The 12,280-nt window shown below is 43.0% G+C and overlaps 1 protein-coding gene across 1 annotated transcript in view; it reads right to left on the reverse strand.

Moving 5' to 3' along the window:
• The window catches only part of PKD1L1 (polycystin 1 like 1, transient receptor potential channel interacting), a 446,216-nt gene that overhangs the window by 112,369 nt on the left and 321,567 nt on the right, over nt 1–12,280 (reverse strand). Inside the window, exons 47-49 of the mRNA XM_029587088.1 lie at nt 10,901–11,020; nt 10,755–10,776; nt 5,827–5,930 (exon numbers count right to left, since the gene is read on the reverse strand). Coding sequence (XP_029442948.1) covers nt 5,827–5,930; nt 10,755–10,776; nt 10,901–11,020 — 246 coding nt within the window. The remainder of the gene's footprint in view (nt 1–5,826; nt 5,931–10,754; nt 10,777–10,900; nt 11,021–12,280) is intronic.

Consider the following 12,280-nt stretch of genomic DNA (forward strand, 5'->3'; position numbering starts at 1 on the left):
GCATTTAGCCTGGTCCACCCTAAGGCACAGCCCAGAAGGGAATCCTGTTCCTGGGGCATTTCCCTCAGGTGGGGATTTAATGAGTAGGCCCAGGAGGGAACAGGAAGGCCACAGAAAGAAAAAAGCAAGCAGAGAATACGCCAGAACTGCTAATGTTTGACTACTGTGAATTTTCTTTAAAAAGCTGCTGAGGTATGCAGGTCTTTTTCTTCTTTTGTTGTATAAATAATAAAGGATTTTTTGTGAAGAAATCTCGAGTTCAGACTGCTCTGTACTCCATAAGCCAAGGGCTGCTCCCATGGTGTTATGGTGTTACATCCACAAGAACTCCAAGATCCTTCTCCTGGCTGGTGGACTCCCAATACAGAAGCCAGCACTGTGTATAGGTTGTTGGGGTTATTTTTCCCTATGTGCATCACTTTGCACTTTTCCACATTCAATTTCATCTGTCATTTAGGTGCCCAGCCTCTTAGTCTCACAAGATCTCTTTGCAGTACCTCACATTCCACTGGTGTTTTAACAAGTTTGGCTAATTTAGTGTCATCTGCAAATTTGATCACCTCATTTTTCAAGATCATTTATGTGTTAAACAGCACAGGTCATAGTACCAATCCCTATAGTACTCCACTAATGAATTTTCTCCATTTGGAAATGTTGCGTCAGAGGTGGACCCTTGGCCTGAGGTGGGCTTGACACAATCCGTAGGTAGGGACCTACGGATCCCCACCATCTGCAGGTGGAGTGTGTTGATAGGCATAGGCCGCTGGAGCTTCACCTACACCAGCCCTTGATCCCCGTGGGTTGAGCCTTTGGATGCCGGGGCCAGCAGGACTTAGGTGGGCCTCGAAGTTGGTTAGCAAGAGTGGTTGGTTCAACCCAGAGATAGCAGACAATAGGTGGCATAGTCCTACTCTGGACTGGGTAAGGTACTGGAACTCGGGCGCCAATGGAACTGAGATTGGCTGAGGGCACTCAAGCAAAGGTAGGCCAGAACCTAATAGTTCCACGTCCAGGGAGTAGGCTAGGAGAGGTGTCAAAGGCTTGGATCAGGGCCAGCGGTAAAGCGGAGGTTGTGGCAAGCAATGCTGAGATCTGATCATGGAGAAGTCAATAGCGAGAGTCAATCAAAGCAATGATCAAAGTCGAGATAGGCTGTAGCGTAGACAGGCATAACAGAGATCTGGGTCTGGAGATAGGCAGTAGCGTAGTCAGGAGTAGCAGAGGTCTGGGTCTGCAGATAGGCAGAAGCGTGGTCAGGTATAGTGGAGGTCTGGGTCTGGAGATAGGCTGAAGCATGGTCAGGCAAAGCAAAGTCGATATCTGTGCAGTCAATCCAAAACATAGACAGGACAGGAACGAGGAGAACAGGAACCGGGAACATCAAGGGTCAGGAACAAAGCGTAAAGACGATTCTCTATCAGCAATGAGTACTCTAGTAGTGAGGAGACCTGTTGCAAAGGCCACACTTTGGAGCGAGGCCTGAGCTTAAATACCCAAGAGTTTGACGTCATCATCTCTCTGCGGGCCCTTCAAAAGGATCAGTGAAGCGCGCACATGCACCTAGGGAGGGTCCACGCAGAGAGACCCGATGAGCAATGGCATCTTGAGCTGAGTCACTGGGAACTGTGGTGGAGCTGGATGCACTAAAGGCGGCCCAAGGTCAGAGCTGGCGGCCTACCTCCGCTAGCGAGGAGGAACCAGAGGCTGGATAGAAAGGTGAGAGGGCCGCGCCACGGGTCTGCCGCGGACAGCACGCGTAACAGGAAATCTGAACATTTAGTCCTACCCACTGTTTCCTTTTAACCAGTTGCCAATTCACAATATGACATTACCTTCTATCCCACGGCTTTTTAATTTCCTGAAGAGTTTCTCACTAGGGTCTTTGTCAAATGTCTTCTGAAAGTCCAAATATACTCTATCAGCCAGCTTACCGTTATATGCTTGTTTGTTTATACCTGAAAACAAATCTATAAGATTGGTAAAACAAGACTTCCTTTGCTAAAACCATGTTGGCTCTTCCCCATTAAGCCATGTCTATCTATATGGGCAGTAATTTTGTTTTTAAGAATGGCTTCCATTTTGCCCGACAACAACATCAGGCTTATTGGTCTATAGTTTCCCAGATCATCCCTGGAGCCCATTTTAAAAATCAACAACAAATTAAACCAAATGGAACTAGTAATCAACATTGAAAAAACAGAATTTATACATCTTGAACGAAAAAACATCGAAAGAATTCAAAATCCCATTCGACTTAAAAATGACAAATCAGTAGACCTAACTGATAAAGCTAGAAAAACCTAGGAGTAATTATAGACACGGAACTGAGCCTTAAGCAACACATATCAATAAAAACAAGAGAAGGCTACGCCAAACTAATGGTCCTTAGAAGACTAAAACCCTTATTAAATCAGGAACACTTTCGTACAGTACTACAAGCGTTAATATTTGCCAGCATGGACTACTGCAACACACTTTTCCTAGGATTACCATACACCACTATCAGGCCACTGCAAATACTACAGAACTCGGCTGCCAGAATACTTACTGGTAAAGGCAGAAGAGGTCATATCACCCAAACACTTGCAGATTTACACTGGCTCCCAATAGAGCATTGAATTCAATTTAAAGCACTATGCACAGTTCATAAGCTAATAAACGACGAAATCTCGGACTGGCTAAACACCGCATTACGACTACATGTCCATCAAAGAAATCTCAGATCAGCCAATAAAGCTCTACTAACCATACCCTCAGTCAAAACAGCAAAGTTGACCCAAGTTAGAGAGAGAGCACTATCTTTGGCAGGACCTTTATTATGGAACACATTGCCACTAGAATTAAGACTAATGAAAGAAATAAAACTCTTCAAAAAAGGCTTAAAAACATGGCTCTTCAAAAAAGCATTTCACAGTGAGGCAACGGAATAACACATACACAAAGCAGGAAATCACCAAGAAAAAGCAGTATTGCTTACTTTTATTATTTTCTCACAATTTAAGTATTAAATTATAAAGACAGTTAATAATAAATGGTAACCACACCCATTCCCATTTAGAATATATTATCGAACCATGTAACCATATAATATTAATGGCATCCTTTGGATAAATTAGAAACCACATATTTGTGCCTAACTGTAAACCGTTGTGATGGTGCTCTACTATACGACGGTATAGAAAAGTTTTTAAATAAATAAATAAACATCATATTGGCCACCTTCTAGTCTTCAGGAATCATGGCTGTGTTTAATGAAAGGTTCAATATTACTAGTAATAGATTAGCAATTTTGAGGTCAATATTCAAAACCCATTTAGATGGACAACTCAAAATGTATTCATCAAAATGGCAAATGGGGCATATTCTGCCACTTATCAACCTAAATTATAGCCGGATAATTTAGCCGATAAAAAAAGAGGCGTTTCAGGGGCATTCCATGGAGGGGCTGAGTTATCCAGCTAGCCTAGCCGAATATTGGGGATATCCAACTAGATTAGCTAGATAAAACTTTAAAGCTGTTTCTGAGCAAGTCTAAAGTTATCCAGCCTTGTATGGCTGGATAATGTGCTACTTAACCAGATATCTTTATAAGATATCTGGCTAAGTAGCGCTGTAATCAACAACATAAGAACATAAGAACATAAGAAATTGCCATGCTGGGTCAGACCAAGGGTCCATCAAGTCCAGCATCCTGTTTCCAACAGAGGCCAAAACCAGGCCACAAGAACCTGGCAATTACCCAAACACTAAGAAGATCCCATGCTACTGATGCAATTAATAGCAGTGGCTATTCCCTAAGTAAAATTGATTAATAGCCATTAATGGACTTCTCCTCCAAGAACTTATCCAAACCTTTTTTGAATCCAGCTACACTAACTGCACTAACCACATCCTCTGGCAACAAATTCCAGAGAACAAATTCCAGAGAATAAGATAAGCAGCCTAATCGCCTCCCTTCCCCTCCAAATATAATACTTGATCATGTATCCTAATCCCGGAACTTTATTAAAGATTAGCAAATTGCCTGTTATTTTAGGCCTGTTCCCATCCTGATTTTACATAAAAAACTAGATTTGCCTGCCTCCTCCCTTCCCCCCTCCCCCCCACCCACAAGGAAGGATTGTTGTGCCTGTCTCCCATCCCCCGACCCTCCCCATCCCTGCCAATACCTTTTTTTATCCCAGCTGGGAGCGAGGGATCCTCTGCCCCGCTCCCGGCACTTCCATCACTGCTCTGACAGAGGCAACATTGGAAGCATAAGCTTACATTCAAATTTACCATTTCAGCGCTGCATCTGCCAGAGCAGCATTGGAGGTGCCAGGAGGGGACAGACTGTCCCTCACTTCCAGCTGGGATAAAAAAGGTATCAGCAAAGATGGGGAGGGTCAGGGGTATGGTGGATCCTTGTAGGTGGATGGGAAGCAGGCCAATCTCATTTTTAACTTAAAATCGGGATGGGGGCCTGGCCTACAATATCGTACAATTCACTAATCTTTAAAAAGATTTGAGGGAGAGGGGAAAAGGGAGGCAGAATAGATAGGGGGTTAGGAAACTGGGGAAAGGCTGTTCGCTTTGCCGCGCGGGTTTTGTAAAAATCATGCCCTCTTTCATGCATAAGTTGCAAATCAGGCGCGCATGTGCGCATGGATATCGCATTTTATAACATGCACGTGGTGACACGTGCATGTTTTAAAATTGATGTGTCTATGTGCACACATGTGCGCACAGCTTTTAAAATCTACCTCTAAATAGGTAAATGTCAAGGTAATAAGCTAATTAGTCATTACTGCAGTATTTGTAGCAACTTACCATGGGTGCTTTTCCCTGGTAAGTTTACTTCATCTTACTGTTACTAATTTGTTAGCAGACTTAACAATAAGAGTGGAAATAACACTTAAAACTAAGGAATAACAAAACCAAAGAATGGAATGTCACTGAAGGAAACTGTTTTATTATAATAGCTATAATTACAATAGCAATCAAATTATAGCATATATTTATACAGAAATAAGAGGGGTAAAAGTATAGCATTAGGTATATACTACCAGCCTTGCAAGATGAAGAAACAGCCTGTGAAACGATTGCTGAAAAAAAACAAACCAAATACATTTGGCAACACAACAATATTGGAGATTTCAATTAATCCAATATTGATTGGGTCAATATCTCATTGGGATATGCTAAAGAGGCTAAGTTTCTAGATGCCATAAATGACTGTTTCATATTACAGTTGGTCCTAAAATCGACAAGAGGGGAATCTATTTTAGATCTAGTTTCCCGTGGAATGCACGACCTGTCACATTTTTTAAGATGGTGCTGGCCGTCCATTGCTTCTACCATGTGACAGAGGCCGGCCAATGGCACCAATAGCCCCTGTCACATGGTGAGGGCAAAGGGGCCACTGGCACCATTTTGTTTACTGGAAGCTGACGGCCCGAGAGCGGGAGATCGCTCCCGGGACCCCCGCTGGACAGCCAGGGACTTTAGGCAAGTTTTGGGGGGGGTCGGGAGGGTGGAAGATTGTAAGTAATTAAATCTGAAGGGTTGGGGTGTTTATTTGGTTTTTTTCGGACCAACTGTACAATGAAACAGTCATTTATGGCATCTAGAAACTTAGCCTCTTTAGCATATTCCAATGAGATATTGACCCAATCAATATTGGAATACTTGAACTTACTTCATGGCTTCAGTAACAAGGGTTACTGTGTGCAATATCCCTCTCGTATATACTATTGTTTTTAGCTTGTACTTTCAATGCACGTACAAAATACCACAGCTCAGTAAATACACCCTATAAATATAAAATCTTTGATTTAGATGACATACTTCATATTTCTTCTTCCAGGCATCATGGGCCCACTGCTGGAAATTTTGCCAAGATGAGTATGATTCAGAACTGGGATCTTCAGCCGACAACGAGCCTTGATGTCCTGCAGTACATTTTATTTTATTTTATTTATTTAATTAAAATGACATTTAACCCACTAATTGCAGTGCTATCCATTCTAATTACCTGATTCACTAAGAATTTTTCCCATAGACACAAAATGGGAGAAAAGCCTTAATCAGTCTGGTGTTAAGTGAGGTATAAAATGCATAAATGTAATACTGTACATAAAATAACATTACAAAACAGAACACACAAAATAAAAACACAGAACAACATCTACCTTATAAATGGGCTCTGACCGACGGCCCGCAAATGCGCAGTAGAGAGCAGCTCTACCGCGCATGTGCGGTCGAGCACGTCGGTTAGAGAGGAGCGTCAGCTCTTAAAAAACATGGCGGTGGTGAGGTGAAGTATTGGCGGCGGCAGCGGCGAGGCGAAGTATCGGTGGCGAGGCAAAAGTATCGGCGGCGGCGAGAGAAGAAGTATCCCGGCGATGAGAGCGGCGGTGATGGAAGAGTAGTAGGAGGGGGGAGGTGAAGAGTGGGGGAGGGAAGGAGGAGGAGGTGAGAGAGAGTGGGGGGCAGAGGAGGTGCGAGAGAGGAGAGTGAGAGAGAGTGGGGGGAGGAAACGGGACATGGGGAGGGGGGAAGTGGGGGGAGGAAAGGGAATGGGGAGGAGGGGAGGAACGGAATGGGAGGGGAAGTGGGGGAAGGGGAAGGAGGGGGAGGAAAGGAATGTGGCTGGGAGGAAAGGAATGGAAGGGAGGAGAGGGAAAGGGAAGATTGAGGGGGAGGAGAGGAAGGGGTTGAGAATGAGGGGGAGGGGAGACGACCAGGGGGGGATGTGAGTAAGTGGAAAGGGTAAGAAGTTGTGGAGCAGAGAAAAAGAGGGAGTGGAGGAGGGCTGAGGAAGAGGGAAGGGGTTGTGGATGAGCTGAGAGGGGTTTGGAGGGGATGAGAGTGAGGGATGGGATTGAAAGAGGGTGGGGAGTGACTGAGAGTGAGGGGAGGGAGGCAGTGGGAGACAGAGAGTGAGTAAGACTGAGGGGTGGGAAGGGGGTGAGTGACTGAGGGGAAGGGGGAATGAGGGAGAAAAAGTGTAGGAGGGTGCTGTGTTCGAAAATGGACCGAAAACAAAAACGTAATGTAGCCCGTTGTGACGGGCTTAACGGCTTGTATCAACATATTACAGCTTAACCAAAAGTACATGCACAGCACCCTCCCACACACCCTATAACTTCCAAAGCAGCTGAATCTCAGACTCTGAATAATCCCAATGTCTCAGCGAAGTTTACAAACAAGGAGGGGAAAATTTTCAAACTCCGCAGGGATCACTGAGCTAAATTTCAAAGGGAAAAACACTGTGCAGTTTCCCTTAGAAAATGTGGTGCTGGCAGGGACAGGTGAAGTAAAGTGTAACCAAGGATTTAAAATTTTAAAGGCATGCCTAGCTAGCAGTTCTAATTAGAGGACTATAAAGTGATACCCGTGCAGCCTGTGTCTGACACAGTCATTATTATTATTATTATTTTTAAGTGCCATCTTCAATCTGAAGGTTGGTACTTGAGGTGCACCAGTTCTGTCTCTGCTCAGATCTTGACCATTTTTTAATGTCATCACCGCAGGCTGCTCTCTTTTTTCCTTTCTCTCTTTTACCATCCATCATTGCCTCTAGTACTTGATTAGCTAATTTGCTACCAAAAAAGACCAGCAAATCTCATTTTCCTTCTTGTCAGCTCTTCTACCTGTGTTTCTTCCATTTCCCATCATCTCATACCCACTTTCGTTTGAGATCAAATTACTAATCTGCAGAATTTCTTCTGTAGCACTGCATTTAAATTAAAATGCGTGTATTCTCTTGACTTTAAATCTAAGTTCCTCCTATGAAACTCCATACAGTTCCCAAAGTCCCAGAGTACTTTGTAATTATTTCCTTTTACCACTTAGGACCTCATTCTCGAAGATTTTTCTCCCATTCTATGTCTATGGGGAATAATCTTAGAGAATCAGGCTCTTATAATAGGGATAGGCAATTCTGTCCCTCAAGAACCCCTGCATGTCATGCATTAGGATATCCATGACATAGATTTGCATACACACTGCCTCCGTTGTATGCAAATCTATTTCATGCATATTCATTAGGGAGTTACCTGAAAACCCTGACCTGCTAGGGGCCCTCGAGGACTGGAAACCTAAGAGAGGATTCTGGCAAACAAAGATACTTTGGTTCAGATTTGCTAAAGAAGCAGGAGTTGCTTGTTTTTAACCAATAAACTATTTTAACTTGTGGCTGTAAACCACAGAGTGCTGGTTAGCAACCTGCCATGAGGTACCTTAAGGACTGATTTCATTTATTTATGTAAAAACATTTATATTACATGTATAGCATAATAACTGTGCTAAGCGAATTACAGTAAAACATGAGGCATAAAAAACATAAAACAATTAAAGTCAAGAGAATACACACATTTTAATTTAAATGCAGTGCTACAGAACATATTATCCCTGATCTTCCTCCCCCTACTCTCCAGAACTTACCTAAAGATCCCTAAGCATAGCCAGGAGGACACATGCTTATCTCTTCCCAGCTAGACATAAGCATCTTTTGGGTGAGTTCCTGGGATCTGGGACAAGGAGATTGGGGTGGGAGCTTTTGGTACTGCTATTTTGGCTTCAGATAGGTGGGACAGGGGATGCTGAAGAAGGGGCTGGTGGCTCCCCCTAGCTTTACATTTTGATGTCATGGGAAGAAAAGGGGATGCCGGGGAGGGGTGGGGGGCCCGATGGCACCCCCAAGCTTTATAATTTGAGGTTGCAGGAAGGATGGAGGGATGCTGTGGGGCTGATGGCACCCCCCTAGCTTTACATTTTCCAGTCAGGGAAGGTATGGGAGGATGCTGGGGTGCCATTTTCAAGGCCATTTTCAGCTAAATATGAGCACCTAAATCTAGGCACCCTAAATTTGATTCACCAGATTGAATTTTTACCTAGGGGGTCTAGATCTGGCTGTAAAGTCACTTAAACTTAAGAAGGCAAATTTTGATTGCCTAGATTTGGTGCTGAGCATTGGCTGAAAATTGGTCTCTTAGGCTATACCTGTAATGTACATATGTAAGGTTTGGAACTTTTCTCCCAAATTTTTAAACCAAGGCACGCATAAAAACCGGGGGATACACGCGTGGCTGGGCCTTGTGCGCGCCGAGCACATTTTAAAAGCGGCCCGGCCACGCACATATCTCCCAATACGTGCAGAAGTGCCAGACTCAATCAAAGGGGCGGGTCAGGGGCATGGTCTGGGTGGGGAGGGTTTGGGGGAGAACGGAGCGGAGGACGGCTGGGACAGTGGCCCAGGGAAGTGTGAGCTATCAGCCAGCCGGTGCACGGAACTTACTTCATCTATTCAGATGAAGCAAGTTCCAAAATAACAAAAAAAAAGTGTAGGGAAAGGGGTTTTAGGGGTTGGGGAAGAGAGGGGGAAAAGGGAGGCACAGTAAGAAGGAGTATAGGGAAGTTCCCTCCCAGTCCGCTCCTTAATTGGAGAGAACTGGGAGGGAACTGGGAAAGGCCTACTCACATCGCTGCGCGTACTTTTTAAAAATCCCCTCCTTGCACACGTTAAATGGCACCTGCCCACACATGAGCGCGCCAATATTAAAACCAGCCACGCATATGCGTGCGGGAATCATATTTTAAAATATGCGCACGGCGATGTCCGCATGTTATAAAATAGCCGGCATCCATGTGTGCGCTCTGGGAACTGGGTGCACATGGACGCACACATTCGTTTTTGAAAATCGACCCTTTAATATGTAACTTTCAAAAGACATTAATCTGGGTAAATGCCGATTTAACCAGGGAAAATTCCCCAGCCCTACTAATAGTATGTGTGGGGTCAAACAATGTGTGCGCTTTTAGCTGGATAACGAGTAGACAGTTCGGGGGACGTGTTCAAGTCAGAGAAGTAAAATAATGCATGAAGATTACATTTTCACATCTACATGCATTGCTTAGAAGGGGAAAAAAGTCCCTGCAGGAAAAGCAAGTGCAAATCTCTGCAGCTTAATTTTCTTGGCCAATTTTCAATGGGAAAGTAGGTGTGGATTTTTCCTTTTGGGAACTGGCACAAAGCCCACGGGTGAAAGCACCACTAGGCTTTGCAACGATGCGGGCACTTTTGAAAATGGCCTTTTTTGCAGGTTCCCAGCTTGTCATGTACTTGGTGGTGCTAGTGCTCATTTTTCTTGGGATGTGAATCTGCAGCTTTCTAGCTGCACACCAGAGATTCTAGCGCTGAGCTGAAAGCAGCAGCTTGCTTAGCTGAGCTGGCAGGGAACCCTGCCTACAGCAGGTTATTCGTATCCATCACCCTGGAACTCCACACCCTGTCCCACCTTTGCTTGTATACTGCATTGATTTCAATGCAAGTCCTAGCCCAATCCTTGAATTCCCTGCCCCCTCGTGCAATGCATTCCTTTTTTTCACTCTTTGGCATGGGTCTTTGTTACAATATTGAATGAAACTATTTTCAAAAGCCGTTTATGCAGAGACAAGGGCTTTTGAAAATTGCTCACTCTCCACATGGCTAAAATTATGGGTGCTGTCCTTCAACGTTTACCTGCACCGAATGGAGGCCTTTCCGGGAATGGGGGATGCAACCTGCGTTAAGAAAAAAACTGGTGCAAAATCTCTGTAGGTAATTTTTCCCAGTGCAATTTTCATGAAGATAAAGTACATGTAGAGTTTGCAACTGCTCACATTTGAAAATTGTCCCCAATAAACATTAGACCTGATGCCCTCAGCACAAGACAGTACCTGCAGCCAAGGGGATCTTAGATTATCTTGGAGAGATAATTAAAACTTCTTACCAGCATCCTTGGCCATCTTTTTCTGAGATGCAAAAAACAGAAATTAAAAAAAAACAAACAAACAGATGCTTATTAATGAAATGAAATACAATAAATGTTGGTTTTTTGGTTTTTTTTGTGCAAAGCAAGTGGGATATTCCTTTTACCTCGCTGAGCCTGAAAAGTAATGAAAGGATTGCAGCAACTGGAAAGATGGTGAGAGCAGTGAGCATTCCAGTTACTATCGACACGGCGGAGACATCGATAAGTCCATGCTCAGCTGTGTACTGAAAAAAAGAATAAACAAAAAAGAATAATAAGAATAAGAATGTTTGAGCAGATTTAACAATGCTTTTGAATGAAAAAGAAAGTGTATGTTTAGTGGCGTAGCCAGAATTGATTTTTTGGGTGGGCACAAGGTTAACATGGATGGGCTTTAGGCATGCAGGTCTGAGACCTACTAGTTGTATTCTTATTGATAAATAATGCCATATACTGCACCCTGCAATGGCTTTCTAAGTAATTTGCAACAACCATAATGCATCATGCATGAAACTTTAAATATTTTACCTCATTATTTCAAGCACTTACCAGTAGTGAAAATTCCTTATTAATCTGTATTAGTTTATTTTATATGTATTGCAGTGCATAGTATATCATGAAAACAGCAAAGAAAACAAACAGATCCAATCAATTGTGTAATAAAACAAAAATTAATGTATTCTTTCATGAATCTTCTTTGAAGAAAGCCAGAAATCATCATAACTACAATAAAATAGCATTACTCATCAGAACAGGTGCAGAGCAGAGTTAGGACAATTCACGTTACAACTAACATGAAAAAAAAAATTCAACTTCTGGTGTCACCTCAACAAAAAATATCCCTTCACTGCTATTTTTTGAAGCAACACAAACTCCTGCAAAGAAAGAGACATCTAGAACCTTGCCATACCATACAGTCACAGCACTGACTCTCAGGATTCAAATAACAGTAACCTTATGAAAAAGCAGCAATGCAAATACTACACCAGGCCCTAGAACATTAATACCTCACCTACTGGAATAACAGAACAAGATGGACTACTCCTACAGAGAAACTACATGCCAGCAGAAATACTGCACCTCAATCACACACACACACAGGCAAAACAGAGATGCATCCTTGTCTAATATAGAAATAAGAAACTACAAATTAGAAACAGAAACATGCAGATAAAACCAAAATAGAAAGACTGAGAAACTAGACTCTGAACAGTGGAATACTGAAGAAAAAACAAAATACAAAAATATAAGAAATGCACATTCCCAAAGATGGCATATTCAAATTGCTAAAATCTCAATATATATATATATTACCTTTGTTGTCTGATCTTTGTATTTTTCTAATCAGTTGGTCCTGGTCTCTTTTTACCATTTTTCCCTTGTCGCTCATTTCCTAATTCCTTTTCAGTGTCTCTCTTCTCCTTCCATCTTCTTCCCTTCCTCCTTCATATTCACAAACATGCTTTCTCTCACAAACTTCCTCACACAAGCTCTCACTCTCATAC

The sequence above is a fragment of the Rhinatrema bivittatum genome, chromosome 2 (genome assembly GCF_901001135.1).
Source record: "Rhinatrema bivittatum chromosome 2, aRhiBiv1.1, whole genome shotgun sequence".
Lineage (NCBI taxonomy): Eukaryota > Metazoa > Chordata > Amphibia > Gymnophiona > Rhinatrematidae > Rhinatrema > Rhinatrema bivittatum.